Genomic DNA, 21,843 nt, shown 5'->3' with positions numbered 1-21,843 from the left:
GGGGAATCATGTGCATATTTATTGCACATAAGTGCTTTTCAGTAGATATAAGGTCTTTTATGTGTAGTAAGAGTGGTCAGAAACATATCCCATTAAATCTTTGTTATATGTACTGTAATTGGGTTCTTATCTAATCAACTGCCTAACAATCTATTTTCAAGAAACCTAATCTACCTGTACCTAGCTAACCCACCACCAAAAACACACGAACTGCAGGTTTTGGAATATGTGTACTGCACTGTCCTCACATGCATCAGAAACTGGGAGAACCACGCACTTACAATATCAAGCAAGCAAAGAAAAACTGATGTCAATTTATGAAAAATTATGCATGAAAGTAATTTAGAACCGACAAAAAACCAAAGAATAATTTAACCACACAGGCCCTGTGTTCCCAGATGCATAACTTATCGGACCAAGTAAAAGTATTCCTCTCCTTTTATCCATGGAGCACATCTTTTGGAGTGCTAATCACACAAGCTATGCATTTGTAGATAGATGGGATTTCTGTTAAAACAAATAAATATTAATGCTATTCATAAAATATACAATACAGGTTATTAAAAAAATCACTTGGGATTACTAGTACATTTCAATGACTGCGGCTAACCTAACACTTCTCTTGTACATTAAAAATATGTTATCACAGAAGAAGAGAAGTGTGCATCTTAACTATTTTTATCACTTTGAGATTACATCTTGACAGAGAACATAAATACATATGGCATACAAAAAATATTGTAAAATGCATACATGTACTTTAAAGCTGCACTGATATTAGCAGTACAATACTGCACCATGAAATGAAAATAACAACTTCAGAATGATTTGCATATGTAATTCAGAAAAGGCACCTTTGCCTTAAAAACTAATTTGGTGATAATCATATAACGAAATCATTTCAAACAAGTAATAAATAATACTTGGAAACTCTTGATGATTTAAACCTCAAGAACCTGATGCAAAAATGAACATAATTTACACAAATGAGGTATTCTGCATCAAAACCTAGTGAAGCACCATCAACACAATTCTTCATGTTATGCCGGACAAGAATCTCTAAATGCTTCTTAAATTAATTTTTTGGCCTCACCCCTCCACCTGTCACACAAGATACACCAGTACAGTATAGTTATTTTCCCTACTGCACAATTTTTAATCAGCACGATGTTGGATTGAGCCAAAGAAAACAGGACTAGGCTAACTCATTTCACGCTTATTGAGTGTTTGACAAAATTATGGCTATTTTCATATATAATTTTCTTGGATATGGCCTAATTACTATTGTTTATTAATTCATCATGATTAAGAATTGCTTTAATGTGTGCATGCTTACTTTCTGCTTATCACAATTCTTCAACCTTTATTGCATTATAAAGCACTTGCTTGCAATAGGCCTCCTAGGCCTATGGAAATTTGCATGAGAAAAGTTGAACATTAAAAAACTTACAAACAAAATATCACAAATTGCTGTATATCTCATTCAGTTTGGTTTTTACACTAAAAGTTTTTTGTTGCCCGAATCCATCATTAGCTACTATTAATTCTTTGATTTTTTTTCTTTTTTTTTTTTTTGCTAATTTGGGATATAACACTGAAGAACACTGAATGGTAACAAAATTACACAACCTGAAACAATAACAAACTTTCAACATTATTTGTCGAAATCTTAACCAGGTTTTGACATAAGACACTTCAATCAAATGGATAAATTATTACTAAACTGGCTTTTCCTCAAGGTAATTTTAATATTCTACCTTTTTAGACACCATTCATACACTTAAATAATTATCAATGTTTGGCAACAGTCAAGAGTGCAATTCTTGTATGCAAATCCAGCTCTCTAAATATTCCCAAGTTAACTAAAACCATCTTCAAACATAGAGATATTTTTTAGACAAATCAGAAAAGTAATGGAACTATAATATGAACTCATCTCCAATGAGAACTACTTACTTTTCTAATAACTCATTCCCACTGCAGTACAAAATTCCCATCATCAAACAGGAATGGAAGAACTTTAATTACTTGGAACATCAAGTGTAACAAAAAAGCAATTTCTTTCCTGAATACTTTCATAGTCTCATTAAAACTAAGGAACCAGGATTAACAGGTTCCCAATAAATTGAACAGTAAAAAAAAAATCAGAATATAATACTGCAACTGCATTCACTCCACATTCTGCTTGCAGAAACTTACATCTTTGAATAAAACAACAAACGGAAACAATTAAAAACCAAGATATCCTCATATTCATAACATTTCAATATTGACAAGTATCATTACCAAAGGAATTATGTTTGCAAAATAGTCTGCACCTTTTTAAGACTTCGGTCTTTGTTGTGAAACTGCCTTATATGATGGTTCAATATCCTTAGGCTGGGAAAAGATTCCACTATATTGTCCTGAAAGCACATTGAACAGCAAAAATAGTTCTCTCTATGACACATCTTAATATGACTATCAAGTTCTTTGGATTCCCTACATGAAAATGGATTATCTTTTCTACCTGGATCCATAACACACTTGTAGCAGACAATAAGGCACTCTTCTGACTTTGCAGGTTTCTTATGAAAAGTTGTTTTGGCCTGAATATCGCCATTACAATCAAGATTTGGCTTTGTTTCCACCACTACTGTAGGTACAGTTGTGTTCAGTGCTACCTCAGGCTCTACATCATTTATCTCGAACTCTATGCAATCCACTTCAAGTTCTAAGGAATCATCACATTCTGCATTCCTCCAATCAGGACTGATTGTTATATTTTCAACAGGTGCTACAAAACCATTATCTACGATGTGTGAATCCACAACTTTACAGCGACTTTGATACTGCTTCATCGGATGCGGTGAATCTCTTTTCTTCTCATATCTATAAGCAATCCCAATCTGCTTGGCAGTCATTCTACCTGCTGAGGAGCGTACCTTATCAATGTAATCTCTTTCAGTTAATGTAAATCTTTTGCAACCAACAGCTGTGGCAGTGTCATGGTCTTGATTATTGGCACTGTGATAAAATATCTGCCAATGCTGCAGGTCTGCTGTCAATTCTAACCTTAATCTGTACTGGCACTGATTGTGGACATAAAAAGGTTTACGATGCACTTTCTTAGAATCTAATGGTCTAGGAACATTCTTTTTCTTTAAATAGTTATAGCATACTCTGCATAAAATGCTATCATCATTCATTTTATGCCACTTGTTATATGATGATGTTGTTGCTTTACAATGGGAGCATTCATTATGTGCAGGTACGGGCTCCCTGCAACAAGAAAAGTAACTGCCAACAATTCTGCTTTGTGAAAGAAGTTCTCCACATGTTGTCCGGCACATGGTAGATCTTGATGAACAACGCACATAAACACTAACTATTCTATAAGTTCTTTCAAATAAGTCATGAGGAGCACCATCTACCAAAGAAAATGTATCATCACTTCTGTGAGCTCTGCCCCATCCAGGATTACATGCATAAGACACAGATGGCACTGAAGGATTATGATGTATTTCAAGATATGGGGCAATAGCAGGATTCACATCTACACTTTTAGTGCAATCAAAATCTAATAATTCATCTAGATAGAGACGCATGTCAGGTCCTGTTTTTACGGAGGCTTTCCAAATCCAACATGAATCAACCCCTTTGCCTGCATTATCACACCTTCTTTCTGATGTGATCCATGAAATAAAACTTTGACCAGTCAAAAAATCATTAATTTTCTGCATTGCACTTAAATCGCTTTGACCCTGATCTGAGCACTTAAAAAACTTGGTTTTGGGTCTTCCACACTTAGGAATACACAGCACTCTAAGTCTGTCAGGTTTGATGAAAGATATTTCTGGTTTTACTGCGAGTAATTCACTATTATATGACACAGGGCACGATTTGCTCTTTTTGGAACGAACATTAACATTACGTTCATCAAGTAACCAAGACTTTGCTGCCTCAGAATTTAAAAACGATTGTAATTTTGAGAGAGATCTAAAAGGAGCTGTAACTCTTTGTCCATCACAAGCACGAATACAAACAATTCTATAGAAGTTGAATTTTTTCCTATACGATATTTTTGGGTAACCTGCAATCAATGGCTTAATAGCTGATGTGTCAATATCATGCTTTAACGACAAACGTTTTCTAGGAAACTGCCCTTCAGTATCCATGGGAGCACTTTGGCAATTATTTTTCCTGTTAATAAAGCAAGGTTCTTTCTTAGGTTTAACATCACCACCTTCTTCATCAATATTCACATTATCTTGATAATCATTTATTTCTAAATCATCAACACTTTCTTCATTTCCATCACCAAACGAAGTTTCAGATTCATCAGAAGGTAAATACGACTTTACAACAGATAAATATGAACTATGTTTTCTTTCTGATGAAGCTTTAGGTAGATCAGGAGACCATATTTTACTATCTGAAACTTCGGGATCACATTTAATACTACTGACAACTGATTCAACACTCATACTTTCTGCATTATTTTGGTATTTACTGGTCAAGCCAATTTTATAATCATTGACAACAACACTAGAGTGAACTTTATATTTATCATTTATATCCAACAGGCAACCCCTCACTTCCCCTGACTCCAGAAACTCGAGTAACAAAGAAAACTTTCCAAAAACTTTGGTTACAAACTGATTATTGGAAGGACTGAAATAAACGACTTTATACATATTAAATTTCTCTGAATATGACACATTAAATATACCAGTACTATTACTCTCAATATCAGAAGAATCATCCACCTCTTGCTTGATTCTCTTGACACTAGGTTCCTTAGCATCAACCCCATTTCCACCAGCAATCTCCACTGCATTTGATTTTGTTCCATCTACAACATATTCACTTTTTGGCACAATACTACCTGCTCCATTTTCTTCTGATAACCACCTTCTGGCATCCTCAGATTTTAAATATTCCTGCAAAACTGATATATTTCTAAAAGTTTTAGTCACCTTTGTGCTGTCACAAACTCGAATGCAATCAACTCTGTGGAAATCCCCTCTTCCCATATACACTATTCTGGGAACACCAGCAACCAATGACTTGATGGCCGTAGTGTCTACAAAGGGTAAATCTATATCCGCACTCACTTCTGATGGTAAATGTTTTACATGCTTCACATCACCCAACTGCTCTTGACTGGCATAATCATGGTGATGGTCATCATCAGTATTAATAGGCTGTTTAGTACTTCCTGAGGGTCTTGAGATTTCTTTGAAGCCTCTATACTGTTTAGAAGTGTGTAATATTGCATTGCAGCCTTTATTTTTCATGTTAGATTTTGGCTTGGCTTTTGCACTTTGCTCATGAAAGGTCTGGGTAGATGAATTTTTCCTTCCTCTTAACTTTACCTTTTCTCTTAGGGAAATCATTTTTTTAACACCAGAATTATGGTCAGTACTCACACACCTCTTCATATTCAAGTTAAAGATAATGATGATCACTTCATTTCTGCAGTCGTAAGAGACTTCAAGCTCAACACTGAAATTCTTTTATCCTTTACTCATAATAAATGAGTGCTGCAAAGTGTTGCTCCCACATCCAGTGTTGGAACATTCTCTGAAAAGTATTTTGTTACAAGTCACAACTATGGTAAAACCAATATTGCACCTTATCTTAAAAACTTACATGCTATTCAACTTTAACCTTCTGCGATTCCAATGACATTAAATGAAGTCATCCCATTCCCAAACCTTTTGGTGAACTTCCATAAGTCATTTTGACTTTTTTTCCATTTCAGAACATACAGTACTGTACTAAAATAATGTACATATTCAGTTTCAAATGACAACTAAACCATTGTACAGTGTGAAAAATGACATTTCTATAATAAAATAAAGTTTTTTTTATATACTTACCAAGTAATTACATAGCTATAGTTTCCACTTTAACGGCAGCTTAGATTCAAAATTTTGTGGATAGCGCTTCAGTATAGTTTGTGTAGGTGATCAGCCCGTCCCACTAACGGAATAGTGGAACGACCTAGCAAACAATTCTCATTCGTTTTATGCCTTATGTCCATCAGAGGGGAGGAGGGCGGGCTCCGATTCTGTAATTACTTGGTAAGTATATATAAAACTTTACTTTATTACAAAAAGGTCATTTTTATATGTCACTTACCAAGTAATTACATAGCTGAATCCCACACTGACAGGAGATGGGTTACATGGACATAGTATTCTACTCCAAAAAACTTAAGTCATGTAATGAATTTGAAATAGAAAAGTTGCTAGCACTGAATACAATGCTTGTTGTTCCTCATTAGTTAAGAGAGCCTGCAGTATAAAAGTGCAACTGATTGTCGCTCAACTTAACCTGTAGTGGCGTGGCAGTAGAGCCAAGGGTTGCCTCTACTTAAGTGGGAGCTTTGTAGCGAAGGAGTATTCTGATGGTTACCAAAGCATCAGTGGAAGTTATGCAGCTAAGGAGTTATCCAATAACTTTGTTAGGTGCCCTTGCCCTGGGCGCAGTACCAACATAAAAACAATCAGATACTCTGTCACCTACACTGAAATAACACCACAACCCATCCACTGAGAGTGGTGGGTGCTCCAGGTCCTGGCTCCTAAAAGCTCTATACCTCACCAGAAGGTGAAGAGATAATAGGAAAAAATCTTATGCTTTCTCCTGCCATACCATGCCAGTCACTATCTTGTGGTACTGCAGAATTTACACGCTACTTAACTGACACCAGGCGAGCTGTGGAAGCTCGCGGATTGGTAAAAATATCACTGGTGCCAGACTGTAGCTGGCACCAAGCAAGCTGGGCACCAGCTGAGCTGCTGGGAGATCCCGAAAGCCTTAAGCTCCCTAAAGTTGGCGCCAGACTATAGCTGGTGCCAGGCAAGCTGAGCACCAGGGGAGCCCGAAGCTCTGGGCGCTGGGGGTTCTATAGCTGGGGCCAGACTTGTAGCTGGCGCCAGGTGAGCTGGCTGCCAGGCAAGCTAGCAGCTCGAGGCTCTGGAAGCTCTAAAGCTGGCAACAAACTGTAGCTGGCACCTGAAGAGCTAGGTGCCAGCAGAGATAGAAGTTCAGGTTTCACTTCTTAAGATAGTGAGATGTGAAGGACGATTATACTTCCAGTAGGTCGATGCAGAATGGAAGTAATGGCCATGTGTGCCTGTGAGACGTGAAGGACGATATATTTCCAGCAGGCTGATGCCAAACGGAAGTAAGAGACATATGTGCCTGAAAGCTTAAAGCTAAAGAAGCAGAGGCTGCTCAGGTAATCTTAGCTTTCACTAAAAGAAGGCAAAGTTGTTCTTCTGAATCTGAATGTTTCAGAAATTCTCTTAAGGATGAAGGACACTGCAATCTTCATCCAAGGGAGAGGGGTTCTTGACCAAACATCAAAGGACAAGAAAGCCCTCTTGATTATCAAGTCCAGTTCAAGTAAATACCTAAAAAAAAAAAACTCCAATTGGGCAGAGAGTCCACTCTTTTCCCTCAGAGTTGGTGAGCGCTCCTGGGTGCTTGAAGCATATGCCTTCGGGAGCTGGCCAGAGTTCCTGGAAGCCAAGGATGTCCGTTAAGCTCTAAGGGAGAAAGAACGGATCCAGGTCTCAGATGAATCCTCATTCTTGGCTAAAATCAAAGGAAAAAACGAGGATAATACATCTCTTGCTTCCTAGCTGGGTGTGAAAAAGGCTTGCGAGGTCTTTGAGAAGATGAAAGATCCAGGTCTCTGTGCTTAACCAAGAGATAAGTATAGATAGGTACCTCTTCAAGGAAAGCAAGAGAACCTAGATCTTCTCAGAAACAATGAGGTAATCTGCAGCAGGGTCAGAGATGTCTAAAAAGAAGAGGCGAAGAGTCTGAGACACCAGCTTTGGAAGATGACCACTTAGTCTGCGAGATGGAGGAAGGGGGTGACTTCTGAATCTTGCAATAACCTCTGCAACACGCCTTGAAGACTCTTCGAAAGACAATCCTATGGACAGTCCAGCACCTGTCTGGGCAAGAGCAGACCCCTGTGGTAGTATCTCTGAAGCTAGGTTGTCTGAGAAGATACAGTTTTGGGCAAAACCCTTTTGGACTCACATGGACCGACAGTATGCCTCCTCCCAGGTTTGCAGGGGAGTTTATCAGGGACTGGGTTTATGAAGTCCAATAGGGCCAGATAGTTACCTCCTCCACTACACACCCAACAAGACACCTGTCCAGTGGCTGTCTGCCGATACCTGAGACCACAACAGGCTCGACTGAGGGGGTAACAACCCATGTGAAACCCCCCAACCTCCCTTGGACTTACAGTTTGCCTCCTCCCACGTTTGCAGGGGAGTTTGACAGGGACCTTCTGTCTAGGAGTATCGGGGGACGAGTATTCACCTCCTCTACTGCGTTACACTTCACTATAACAAGGTTAACATCTGTTAACCAAGACAGAAGACTGGCAAAGGTATGGAAAGGGAAGCAAGGGAGCCAGGTGTAGGAGCATGTGGTAAGATGGGTAGTAGGAGAGAATTGGTGCCAGGGAGATAGCGCTGGCGCCGAGCACATGAGAGAGGGTGCTGGGGACAAAGCTGGCACCCGAGATCGGTGCAAGCAAGGTTCGTAGCATGAGCTGGTTCTTGGCTGTCGAGAACGTTAACTCGTAGCCGCCAACAAAAACCACCAATTCTCTCCTTACTACTTTCTGCCTAACACTTTCAGTTCTCTAAAGGAAGATGTGATGGTTATGTCAAAATTGTTATTTGCCGGAGGCTTCCAGGAAGCATAGGGCCGGTAAATAAATCATAATTGCAAAAGTTACAGGTTTACTGTAATGGCAAAATACCCAAGAACTACTTTCAAGGCAATTATCGGTGGCTTGCGCGAAGCATATGGCCGATAAACAAACCATAAATTGCCAAAATTATGGCTTAATGAAAGATAGTAATGCAACGTAGTAACATCTGAAAAAGACTTTAAAGCAAAAAACATTATCGGCGTCTCACCAGTAGCCTATGGTCAATAAACAGTTTATGAATTGCAAAAGCTAATGCCTAATGAGAAAACGTAACATAGGCTACACCAATTACTTAATAATGAGATGCTGCAACATATGAGAATTACTTTTAAGGCAAAACTATATCTTTGGCTTGCTAGTATATTAAGGGCGTAAAACAATTCATAAATTGCAAAGGTTATGGCCTAACATAAAACCTAACATAGACCAATTATTTTATAAGAGTATCTAGACCAGTTACTTTATAATGGAGTGTCGTAACAATCAAGAATTACTTTTAAAAACAAAACTATTATCAGCGGCTCGCTAGTAGTTTATAGGCGGAAAACAATTCATAAATTGCCAAAGTTATGGCCAAATGAAAATGCGTAACATACAAATTACTTTCAAAATGGAATGTCGCAACATCCAAGAATTACTTTTAAGGCAAAACTATTATCGGCACCGCAAAAGCCTAACAGGTAAACAAACCATCAATGCAAATGGCATCGTTTACCGGCGGCTCGATGATGACTGAATCAACGTAAAACAAAGTAAGAAAAAACTCATCCTGAAAGATTTCAGCTTGAAGGCTATAATATATGCGTTCCGATGGCTGATTTAAAGAATCCTCCATTGAATCCGGTAATAATCGGAAAATATCGAAAAAGGCTACCGCCAGACCAAGTGTTGTCACCATGGATGGCAGGAAACGAATTAGAATTGTTTGCTAGGTCGTTCCAATATTCCGTTAGTGGGACAGCCTGATCACCTACACAAACTATACTGAAGCACTACCTGCGAAATTTGAATCTAAGCTACCGTTAAAGTGAAAACTATAGCTATGTAATTATTTCGTAAATTACTTAAATAAAACCTTATTTTATTATAAAAATGAAATTTTTATGATAAAATAACGTTTCACTATACTTACCCGGTAGTTACATATAGCTGTCGTCTTTGACGTCACGGCAGTATTCAAATTTGGCGCTAGCGCTATCGTTACAAAGGTGATCCTCTACCCCGCCCTCTATCGGGTATCAGGAACCGTCCCAAGAACATGTCATAAGTTTTTGCCCAACTGCCCAGGTGAGGGGAGGAGGGAGGTTATGATTATGTAACTACCGGGTAAGTATAAGTGAAACGTTATTTTATCATAAAATTTCATTTTCACTTATACAACTTACCCGGTAGTTACATATAGCTGATTGGCACCTTGAGGAGGTGGGGCACTGGCAGCTAATAAAATTCTTGGAATTATCTACTTGCAACAAGTTAGACATAGGTTCCTTACCTTTAAAGGTAGCTGACTCAGTGGTTACTGCCTCTGTAGTCTGCTGGCCTTTATATTGTGCCGAGAGGATATAAAAAGGGATCCGTGTGTCGGACACAATAAAAAAACAGTACCTGCCGTAGAGAACATGGCTGCGCACGGACAAGTCTGATGCCCTTGATCAGGGCGCGGTACAACGAACAACAAAGCGAGGATCACCTAACATTACCATAAAACCAATACCAAAGATTAAAAACTGGAAGATACTAACACATCATGTATCTCCAGGCAACCTTCAAAAAACAACAACCCCAACACCAAGGTGAAAATGTTAGTTAAGGAGCGGACTCCTTTTCACCCTCCCCCAACACCGTGTCAGTCGCAATAAAGGGCCCCATCGTACTGCACTCTTGAAAACAGTTTGCCACGTCCACTAAATAATGCGATGCAAACACTGACTTGCATCTCCAAAAGGTGGACTTAACCAAGTCCTTCACAGATAAGTTTCTGCTAAAGGCTACAGAAGTCGAAACCGCTCTAATCTCGTGCGCTTTTACCTTAAGAATACTCATCTCCGAGTCAGCACACTGCTCATGAGCTTCTTTTTATCAGGCTTCTCAAAAAGAAAGAAAGGGCATTCTTAGAGAGGCCTAGAAGGATCTCTAACCGAGCACCAGAGGTGGTCATTGGGACCTCTGAGCTTCTTACCGTTCTCTGAGCGTAGAACTTGAGAGCTCTCACAGGGCAGAGGTACCTTCGGGTTCTTGGGACCGACCAATTGGGAAAGGTCCTTAATTTGAACTCTCTTGGCCAAGGTCTAGACGGGTCTTCGTTCTTGGCTAAGAAACCAAGAGTAGACATACATACTGCCTTCCCTTAGCAAAGCCTACTCTTTTGTCAATCGCATGTAGCTCACTTACTCTCCTGGCCCGTAGCCAGAGCTACCAAAAAGTCTTTTTGTGAGATCCTTCAAGGAGATGTTAGCCATCGGTTCAAAGGACTGAGGCCGTAACCATCTCAGCACTACGTCAAGATTCCACGCCACTGGTCTCTTCTGGTCTCTCTTTGACGTATTAAATGATCTAATCAGATCTGAAAGGTCTTGACTCAAAGACACTTCAAGACCCCTATGTCGAAAGACCGAAGCTAACATGGCTCTATACCCTTTAATGGTAGGTACAGCAAGCTTTTCTCTCTGTGGAGGAACAAGAGAAAATCGGCCATCTGGGCTATAGGCGTCGAAGAAGAAGACACGCCTTCTCTTCGACACCAGGACCTAAACTGTGTCCACTTCGCCTGGTAAACATTGTCGGAGGATTCTCTTCTTGGCTTCGCGATAGCTTCCAAAGCCTCTCTTGAAAAAGCCTCTCTTTCTGATGAGTCTCCTGACAGTCTGCAGGCGACAAGATGAAGAAGCGGACAAGTTTTGGTGGAACCTCTTAAAGTCATGCGGCTGTCTGAGTAAATCTGGTCTCTCTGGCAGAAGTCTCGGAAAGTTTGACAGTAGGTTTAGAAGGTCGGGAACCACTCCTGGACGGCCAGAATGGAGCCACCAGAGTCATCCTTGCGTTTGATGGCTTGAGAACTTGAGATTACTTGCCGCCTTGGGATCTTGAGCGGGGGAAAGGCATACAGGTCAGGTCCGACCAGTCCATGAACATTGCATCCACGAAAACCGCTTTGTTGTCTGGAACTGGAGAGCAGTAAAGGGGCAGCCGAGTCGTTTTGTCGGTTGCAAAGAGATCTATGAGCGGACGTCCCCATATCTTCCAAAGCTCCTGCGCAAACTAGGGGATGTAAAGTCCACTCGTTGGATAGGACCTGGTTCTTTCTGCTGAGAAGGTCCGCTGCTACATTTTCTCCCCTTGAATGAATCTCGTTACTAGTCTGGTCCCGATCTCCTGCGTCCAAACTAGAAGCTCCCTCGAGGTCTCGTGGAGGACCACGAGTGAGTGCCCCTGTTTCGAATGTATGCCAGAGCGGTGCGTGTTGTCCGCCTGGACCAAGACGCATTGCCTTCCACTTCTTTTTGAAAGGCTAACAGGGCTAAGTGAACCGCTTTTAGTTCCTTTCGATTGATATGCCAGTTTCTCTCTTCTCTTTGCCACTGGCCCCGAAACTTCTTTTGTCCCCATAGTCGCTCCCCAGCCCTTGTCGGCGTCGGAAAAAGAGTTAGGTCTGGGTTCGGAAGCTGAAGAGAAGTCCTTGTGACAGCCTTCCTTCTGACCTCCACCAACGGAGGCACTCCTTTATCTTTTCGAAATGGCGAATGTGAAGGAGTCCGGGAACTGTTTCCTGGGCCACTTCTCTTGCAGGTAAAACTGCAGTGGTCTCAGGTTTAAAGCGCCCCAGTTTTACAAACTTCTCCACTGAAGTTAAGGTTCCCACGAGGCTCATCCATTCGTTCGCGGAACAAATCTTCCTCTGCAGAAAGTCGTCGATCTTCTGCAGGCATGAGGCTATCCGTTGGTTGGACAGAAAAGCCTGAAAAGTCTGAGAGTCCAGACTCACTCCCAAATAGACAATCTGCTGACTGGGAGTAAGGCAAGACTTCTTCTCGTTGATAATGAGGCCTAGAGACTTCGTTAATGAAGAGTCTTTGATAGGTCCGCCAAACAGCTCTCCCTCGAAGCAGCTTTGAGCAGCCAATCGTCGAGTACATGGAAACTCGAATTCCTTCAAGGTGAAGATGTCTGGCTGCTGACAACAGGATCCTTGTGAAAACTTGCGGGGCTGTCGACAGACGAAGCAGCAGAGGAACGGAACTGATGAAACTGTCCCTCGAAGACGAACCTCAGGAACTTCCTTGAAGCTGGGTGTATCGGGACGTGAAAATAAGCGTCTTGGAGGTCTATCGAAACCATCAATCCCCTGATGTAAAAGACGCCAAGACCGACTGAGTTGTCTCCATGGAGAATTTTGTCTTCTGAGCGAAGACATTCAACGCCTCACACGTCAGGGCGGGTCTCCATCCCCTGATGCTTTCGTAACCAGGAACAGACGATTGTAGAAACCTGGAGATAGAGGGCATGAAGCAGTTCTATCGCTTCCTTCTCCAGCATGGCTCGGACTTCTGAAGCGAAGGGCGTCTAGTTTAGCGAGTTGTGCGAGAATGCGCCTGTAAAAAACTGGAGCCTCCACTAAAGGAGGTTTGGAAAGGAAGGGATGGCATATCCTTCTTTTAAAACTTGGATCGTCAAGGGTCTGCCGAGATCTGTTGCCACTCTTGCCAGAACCTTTGCAGTCTGGCTCCTACAGCTGAATGGAGGACAAAAGGTTCATTTCTTCTCTGGGGCCGTCGAGGTTCTAGGCGTGGCTTTGCCTTTTCCTCTGGCCCTGCCAAAAACACGTTTAGAGGTCTTCCTTTATACTGTCCATACGAGAGCGGGGGCCGAAACACCGCGCACAGAAGCGGTAGAAAGCACAGGTCTCTTCGCTTTCTTGGCAGACTGCGACAAAGATCCTGGGTTGACTTCTGGGCTAACGCCTGGGAAATTGCAGCAACCAACTCTTGCGGAAACAGATGAGCCTTGTTTAAAGGAGAAAACAAGAGAGCCGACTTCTGGCTTGAAGAAACACCTTTTGCTAGGAAGGAGCACCAAAGTTGCCTCTTTTTGAGAACCCCTGTCGTAAATAAAGAGGCCAGTTCTACTACCTACTCGCAGATGCCCCTATCCATGCAATCCACTACTCCTACCACATCATCCAAGAGCTCGGAAGGAAGATTAAAATCCTTAATCTTCCTGGCTAAAACCTGTCGCCCAGTCCAGGAAGCTCACAATTTCAAGAGTCCAATCGCTCTTGAAAACTTGATCCAGTTCGGAGGGCGTAAAGAAGACCTTCGCAGAATTAAGTGCGGTCCTCCTACTGGCATCCATGAGACTGGAGAAGTCCCCTATGCGGAGGCAGCCACACCCAGGGAAAACATTTCCCCAGTCTCATACCAACTCCGGTTCACGGAAGGAGCAGCGAGGAGGGGAAGACATAAGGCGTTCTTTCCAATTTCCCTCTTCTCGGCCAGCCAAGCATCCATCTTCTTAAGGCCTTTCTTCGCGAGAGCGGACAGGACAAGTTTGGTAAAGTCCGAAGAAGAAACAGAAGCCTTGTCCCTCTTGTACTGGGACCCAGGAGACGGAGGAGCCGCGGGCGCGAACGAATCAGGGAAGTTCTCAATAAAGAACTTCAAGAGCTTCTTGTAGGAAGAGAGTTGCGGAGACTTCTCCTCCTTACACTGCTCCTCTAAGCCCGAGAGGAGTTCGTCAGAAATTGGGGATAAGTCCAGCTGGACAACATCTTCATCCAAGTCTCCTTGAACTGAGACTTGAGTTACCTGGCCCCGGGGCTGGAAGGCTAGTGACATATTCTTGCTGTGTCACGAAAGAGTTTGAGCCTGTTGAGGAGCCATCGGGCGCCAAAGGCGCAGTTGATACAACAACCGAAGGTGGCGCCAAAGCCGGAGCCGTCGGTACCACAACGACAGGAGCGTCAATGAAGGCGCATAGCGGCGGCGCTACGGGCGGCAGACATAGTCGTCGGGCGGGCGCGCTGGTATCTGGAGGCGCCAAAGGAGCGCAATCGGCACAGCAGCCAAGGTGGCGCCAACAGAGGCGCAAGCGGCGCGCTACCGGGCGACAGAGCGAGGAGTTGAGGTGGGCGCCGCTGGCATCGTAGGAGGAGCCAAAGAAGAGACTTGATTTTTAGACAAAGTTGTAAATCGAGTCCAAACGCGAACGTTAATTCCGTCAATCACAAGCTGTTGAGGTTCATCGAATGCTGGAGCAGGCGCCACAGGAACAGGAGTCACAGGAGTCGCTGGCGCCAAAGGAGCAGGCCTCTCAGATGTAATCGTCTGATAGGGAGGATCCACCGATAGCAATGAGGCGAGTCCGACGAAGAAAGCCTCTCGGTTCTGCCCAAAAGCTACAGGAGGGGAAGGATCCTCCAGAAGAGCCTTCTTCTTAGGAATCTTCAATGGAGAAAGCAGGCGAGACCTCTTCAAAGGTCTAGAAGAGTCACAAAAACGCCAACCTCTGGCGGGAGGGACTCCAACTGGATCCACTCGACACTCTCTGCTCCTCACCTTTTAGGTGGTGAGGGCCAGCAGCCTGGGAAGCGGCAACAGGACTGCTTGAGGGGCAACTACTCGGGAGCAGGTCCCACTCACCTCCTTTCGGCTTTCGGCATGCCTTCTCCCTGGAACCTGGGAGCCTGACAGGGCCTAGACCTGGGAGCGTGAATGGGCCGGCTACCTCCTCCACAACACTTACACAAGGCACAACACTCGCATTATCACTGCGGTCTACTAACCGCTGCAAATTGTCCCCCATTTTCTGCATGGAAGACATAAACGCATTAAGGACTGACACGGTATCAGGATTGGGAGAAAGCGGTGTCGGAGTAGGTAAAACTACAGGAACTACAGGGGAGCAGGGATAATAGGATTCTGAAAAACCTCTTGACTACCTCCTGACCTCGAAGACCTAGAAAGAGGCCTTCTAATCCTATCTCTTTCTAGCTTCTTCATGTACTTCCCCAAAGCACTCCAGTCAGACAAAGTTAGAAGTTCACACTCGTTACAAGTCAAATCAGCAGAACATTTTTGCCCCTGCATGAAAAGCACGAAGTGTGCGGATCTAAACTAAGCTTAACAAGCCTGGTTTTGCAGCCTTTGCTGCAAAACCGGATACCACTAGAACCAGAATCAGACATAATAGTCTAACTAATAATAACTTTCAAGCAATAACTAGCGCCAGCAAAAACAACAAACCGAGTACTTCACCAAAAAGGAATTAGAAGTTCGTTGTTGAGAAATACTACCAGCAGCAGAACCGTATTACCGGTTCGACACGCAAAACTAATGAGCGTGTTCTTGGGGCGGTTCGATACCCGATAGAGGGCGGGGGTAGAGGGATCACCTTTTTAACGATAGCGCTAAGCGCGAAATTTGAATACTGCCGTGGCGTCAAAGACGACAGCTATATGTAACTACCGGTTAAGTTGTATAAGTGAAACTGTCATTTTTATATAAGTCACTTAAAAAGTAATTCCCACACTGATAGGAGGTGGGATATATGGACATATTCTACTCCAAAACATTTAGTATGTAATGAATTTGAAAATAGAAAAAACTGCTAGCACTGAAAACAATGCTTGTTGTTACCTACTCAGTGAGAACTTCACGGCGAAGGATGTACTCCGATGGCTATCAAAGCATGATGGGTGCTTGCCCTTGCCCTGGACATAGAAAACCTCTCAATACTTTCACAATCCACTGCTCTGCTCCCCTTGTACTCCATCTCTCCCAGAAATGGAGGAGCCTGGCTCCTACTGGTGCATGGAGGGCAGGGTCCTTACTTCCATGAGGAAGACTTGGAGAAGGATCTCTTAAATGGGCGAGACAAGAACCGGAGATTCACACTAAGTCTGGATTGGGCCCTTTATCTGCTACCACAAAAGGACAGCGGCTGAAGGGGAGATACGAATTTGGTGCTAACAGTTGAAAGCTCTCTGGGGTCCCTAGTCGACCGAGTTAAAAGGTACTGAGTATTTTCTTCTGAAGATCTGCAGCAATGTCGCTGACAGTGGATTGAGGGAAAAGATGCTGACAATCAAGACAGAGAGGTGAGCAAAGCTGATTCCTGCGAAGCAGTGACGCCCTTTGTGGTGAAAGAGCACCAGAGCTCCCTCTTCTTGAGTACTCCCATGGTGAAGAGAGAGGCTAACTCTTGAGAGCCATCCTAATGTCCTTATCAGTACATGAAAGTACATTAAGCCAATCCGAGGCGACGTCTTCTGGTAACGAGGGGAAGTCTTTAATCTTCCAAGCTAATGCCCACACTGACCATTCTAAGAAGCTATGGGAGAAAACATCACCTTGGCAACACTGAAAGCTGACCTCCTAGACGAGTCCATAAGACTGGAGAAGTCCCCCTGGGAAGAGGCAGCAACTCCCAGCAAAGGAGCTTCCCCAGTGGCATGTGCCAAATACCCCCAACAGACTGGGCGAGAAGGAGGATAACTAAAGGAAGATTTTTCCTGTTCCCTCTTCTCAGAGAACCAACTATCAAGCTCATTCAGGGCCTTCCTTGAGGAAGATGAGAGCACCATCTTCGGTAGTCTGGAGGGGTCGACAGGCTTGTTACTCATGAAGAATGTGGAAGCCAAAGAAGCCGGAGCTGCTGGTGAGAAAAAATCAGGAAAACTCTGCAACAAATAAGTCAACAAGGCTGCATAGGCCGAAGGAGCAGAGCCCTGATCCACATCCTCTTCTTCCGACGAAACAGGAGATAAGTGGGACTTCGAAGGGGCCTAGGCAGACAATGACTCTTTCTTCAAAAAGCCCAAAATGTCAGCCAATTGTTGCTGAATAGACGCTAACGAAGGATCCACAGGTTCAACAGCAAGAAGTGATGAAAACGAGTGTGCAGAAGTTGGTGCCAAGCACCTGGCATCTGGTGCCAACGGGTCGGAGATTGTGCCGGGCACTCCCAAGAAGAAACTGGACGACTGGGTACTGAATGTTTGGGCACTGCTGGGTGCTCGGGCGCTGCTGGGTGCTCGGGCACTGAAGGGCACTTGGGCACTTGGGCGCACTCACGAGAAGCAGATCGCTTGGAAGATGAAGAATGTTTGCGCGAAGAAGGACACCTGGGTTCCAGCACTGGGCGCTCTTAAGAAAACCATTCTGGACTATCCCAGAAGCTGAATGAAGGTCGTGGGCTGTTCAAAAGTTCTCAGAACCTCTTGCAGGGCACCAGAGGGGAGCGGACCATGTCTGCCGCAGGCCTTTTCGGTGGCCGCGACTCATCACTAAAGCGCTATTGGCACCTCTTCTCAGGGTTGGAAGCCTCAGGACTCAAGGACAGCCTACTCACTTCCGTAAAGATGCCTTTCCAACGGCCATCTATCGTGACCTGGGACATTACAACAGGTCTGACCGAGAAGACAACTACCCGTGGGCAGACCCCAACAACCTCCCTTGGGCTTTCAGTATGACTTCTCCCAGGTGCATGGGAATACTCCAGTGACCTTTGCCTAAGAGCACCAGCGGACGAGTAGCCACCTCCACCACTACCCCTTCACTAACACTCTTACTTTGCACTTTATCTATAAGGGCTTTCACCGATGTCCCTAATGCCCCTATAAGACCCATCTTTTGGTCAAAATTACACACAAACTTCAACTTGAGGCTGGCAATGGGGTCGGAGTCAGAAATGTGGGAGCCAGGGTAAAGGAGAAGGTGGAATAGTTGGAGGACTGGGAATGGGAGACAAAGTGGGAACAGACACAGATAATACAGGAATATCCTCACTAGAAGACTTCACAGAAAGGCTACCTACAGTCTTACTATCAGCTCTAGAGGCCGCCTTCCTCTTCCTGTCTCTATCCAGTTTAGCTAAATGAGATCTCAAAACCTTCCATTTTTTAGCATCCCAATCTCTCCACTCTTCACAAGTTAAATCAATTGAACATACTTACCCCCTACAGTCTGTGCACAAAGTATGAGTCTTAGTAGCTTTTGCAAGTCTCGTATTGCAGCCTTTGTTACAATACCGCAAGCTAGTTGAACTTGAGCCCGACATATCAAGGCTAACATGTCAACAATAATAAAAGTATCAATAAGAGGAAAAAAAGTCTCCAAATTCAATAATAAAAGTCTCAATAAGTGGAAAAAAAGTCTCCAAGCTAAGAAAAAATGTCTTAATCCATGACAAAAGGTCTTGCAATGAAAACCTATCATAAATACAAATGCTGAAGGCTACCTAAGTAATCAATACTTCACCAAATGGAAGATTTATCGTAAGGAAAAGTGACAAAATCTTAAAACCAAGCTGACTGCTCACAACTGAACTTCAGTCAAGGGTGGCAGAAACAAATTGAGCTCTCCGCTGAGTTGTTCCTCTTTTACCCTGAAAGTGGGTGGGGTCAAGTCACCTACACTAGCAAACTAGCACTACCTGCAAAATTTCAAAATTTTAAGCTACCGGCAAGTGAAACTGTGAGCAATGTAATTACTTGGTAAGTTATATATATAAAAAAGCCAGCTTCAGTTCATAGTCATGGTTTCTTTAGTGCAGTTGAGCAAGTCTTGTTCCTTAGATTATTTTGCCTGGATTGCTAAATTTCATGCAAATTTTTACACTTTGGAGGGGGCAGGCAGTTACTTTCCTTCATGAACATCCAGTATTAACTAACTGCGTAGAATACCCAAGTACAACTCTATTCTAAATTATCTGGAAGGTAGGCAAATGATTCACAAATAAGAATAATCTCCACACTGGAAGGTGTGAATTACACCTTCCAGTGTGGATATTAATATTATTTGTGAATCATTTGTTGAATATGTCTCGGGATCACCATACAGTTACTTGGTGTCTTGACATCCCTCAAAACCTAGTGATGTTTGAGAGAACCTTTGTCCTGAAGTCGCTGATTACGCTTTCTCTAATGAAGAATTTATTGGTGGGCTAGTTGTAGTTGTAGGCGTCACAACTGACGAATAGCATTTTGGCAAATGAAAATAAGTGGCTCTTAAACATAATGCTGCCACCTTAGTGCCTCTGGCTGAAAACTAAGGCTGGTAGCATTATTATCAGCAGTAAGTTATCTGCCAACAAGTCACCAGACAGTTAATCACTCAGAAAATTTTGTGTACCGTATCCCTCTAATCCACAAATACATACCCAAAATATATATCGTCTATGGAAAGAGCTTAAAGAGTGGATTAAGGCTGGGCAAACAGCCCTACACAAACCTAGGTTTCTCTTCATTACTAAGTTTTTTGGGACCAGTTGCTATACAGTTTTTTATAGTAGCAAGTTTGTTCTCTCCACCTCAATCAGAGATCTAGCAGCCTCCAACATCAACATAAGACCACAATAACTCCTGAAGATTCTGAATGGTATAAGTTTATTGAATGTGTCTCAAGTAACGGTAATTCTAAGTATTATCTCCGCGCCTGTTTTTACCTTGGAAACTGGTTTTTTCTACACTTTTTGGGCTTCTGACACTGGCGGTGCATTTGTTGTCAGCCAAATGGAATGTCCCTTTGCCATGTTTAGTACTGGCTCGGGGAGGACGGTACCCATACGTTAACAAGTTATTGCACTTGCTGGACAGGGTATGAACCGTTCCAAACAGATGTACCCATGCTCTGTCTTGTGAAGATCGCGTATGGAAACCCCTTGTTGGATGGACTTCAGGGATTAATTACAGGTTAATTACATTCGTGCGACAAAAACTGAAGGAAAATCGAAAATTAGCAACCAAAAAACTGTAGAAAAAGTCAAGTTAGAAAGAAACAGCCGCCGCAGAGCTACTACTTAGATCTACCCAAGTAACGCCCTGCACAAAGACCCAGTGGCCTATGTCAGGTTAGGTTAGTTTAGGGTGCAACCTTATTCATATTAATCTACAAATCCCTAGGTTAGGTTAGGGCAGGAGCCCACAAAGGGACAAAGGCACCCTCCCATCTAAGAAAGGACTGAGCACCCTAGGTTACGCTAGGTGGGAGGTCTGGGGGGTCTGAAGCCCCTGGATTGGTAAGGACCCAGTGCCCTAGGTTAAGTTAGGTGGAGGTGGGTAGTGGGGGGACTCAACATGGGGGCTTCTAAGCAAGGAACTGACATCCAAGTTAGGTCAGGTTAGGTCACAACCCTATTATAAGCTTAACTTTACAGAGCCCTGGGTTAGGTTAGGTGGGGTCTAAAGGGGGGGGTGGAGGTATAGCTATGTAAGGGCCCCACACCCTAATATTTCACTCAATTTGTGTTTCCCCACCGAACGAAAACCCTCTTCCCACAGTAGGATATTAGTGGGTCCTGTGTTACTGAAATGCATATTCAAGACACATATTAATAAATACGAATATGTTAATTACTAGTCAAAACACGAAAGGTAATCTATGTTAATGGTTCTCACTAAAATTTACCCAAAGCACATTAAAACCTAACATGGTTCTGATAGAACCATATTTCCTACACCAAGTAATTATGAATGTAAAAAGTTACCAAAAATATACATCCGAGGTAAATGAACGTCCAAATTAATCAAAATTTCAAGTATCAGAAAATTTAGCGTAAGCCTCTAAGGGCTATTTTACATTCATTAGGTTACCTGCTCAATTATAAATTTACAAGTTACCTCACTTAGCCTTGCCTCACACGGTTCTACAACATACGACTAACTACAACGAACCCTTCACGATACTCACGTATTATAAAACGTCCATTTAGCTGTTGTTAGTCTTTTTAACTTTCAAATTTGAGCAATTCTACAACTTCTTCAGCAATACGTCAAACTGAAAACCCCTGGACAAAATAAACAACGTTAAGCGCATAAAATGGCGAATGTTTTCAGTACTAAGGACAGGACAGGTGTGTTCGGTTGTATTCAACAGAAAACGGAAACTGACTGATTTATGGTAAATTAAAGTATTTTTCAGTATTTTTCTCCGTATTGGCATGACCATTATAGAGCTGGCTTGATATGAAACACAATATAATATATCCTAGAAAAATATTTAACATTCCAGTATCATGAAAGAGAGCAGTGGCTTTTCCTTAAAATCGTCAAAAATGATTTCCAAAAACACATAAAAACATAACGGCCTCTTATTTGCAGAAACAGAATTAGAATA

General features: G+C 42.8%; 1 protein-coding gene across 1 annotated transcript; it reads right to left on the bottom strand.

Annotated features, from left to right (window-relative positions):
* Positions 1-573: 573 nt before the first annotated feature.
* On the bottom strand, positions 574-21,619 carry LOC136826295 (uncharacterized). Its single transcript, XM_067083524.1, has 2 exons — positions 21,418-21,619; positions 574-5,565 (listed from the first exon to the last, which is right to left on the bottom strand). The coding sequence occupies exon 2, from the start codon at positions 5,421-5,423 to the stop codon at positions 2,295-2,297; it is 3,129 nt and encodes a 1,042-aa protein (XP_066939625.1). The 5' UTR covers positions 5,424-5,565; positions 21,418-21,619; the 3' UTR covers positions 574-2,294.
* Between the last annotated feature and the right edge of the window lie 224 nt (positions 21,620-21,843).

This window comes from Macrobrachium rosenbergii, chromosome 3 (assembly GCF_040412425.1).
Source record: "Macrobrachium rosenbergii isolate ZJJX-2024 chromosome 3, ASM4041242v1, whole genome shotgun sequence".
NCBI lineage: Eukaryota > Metazoa > Arthropoda > Malacostraca > Decapoda > Palaemonidae > Macrobrachium > Macrobrachium rosenbergii.
Note: the sequence above shows the minus strand (reverse complement) of the source record. Positions and strands in the feature narration are given on the sequence as shown.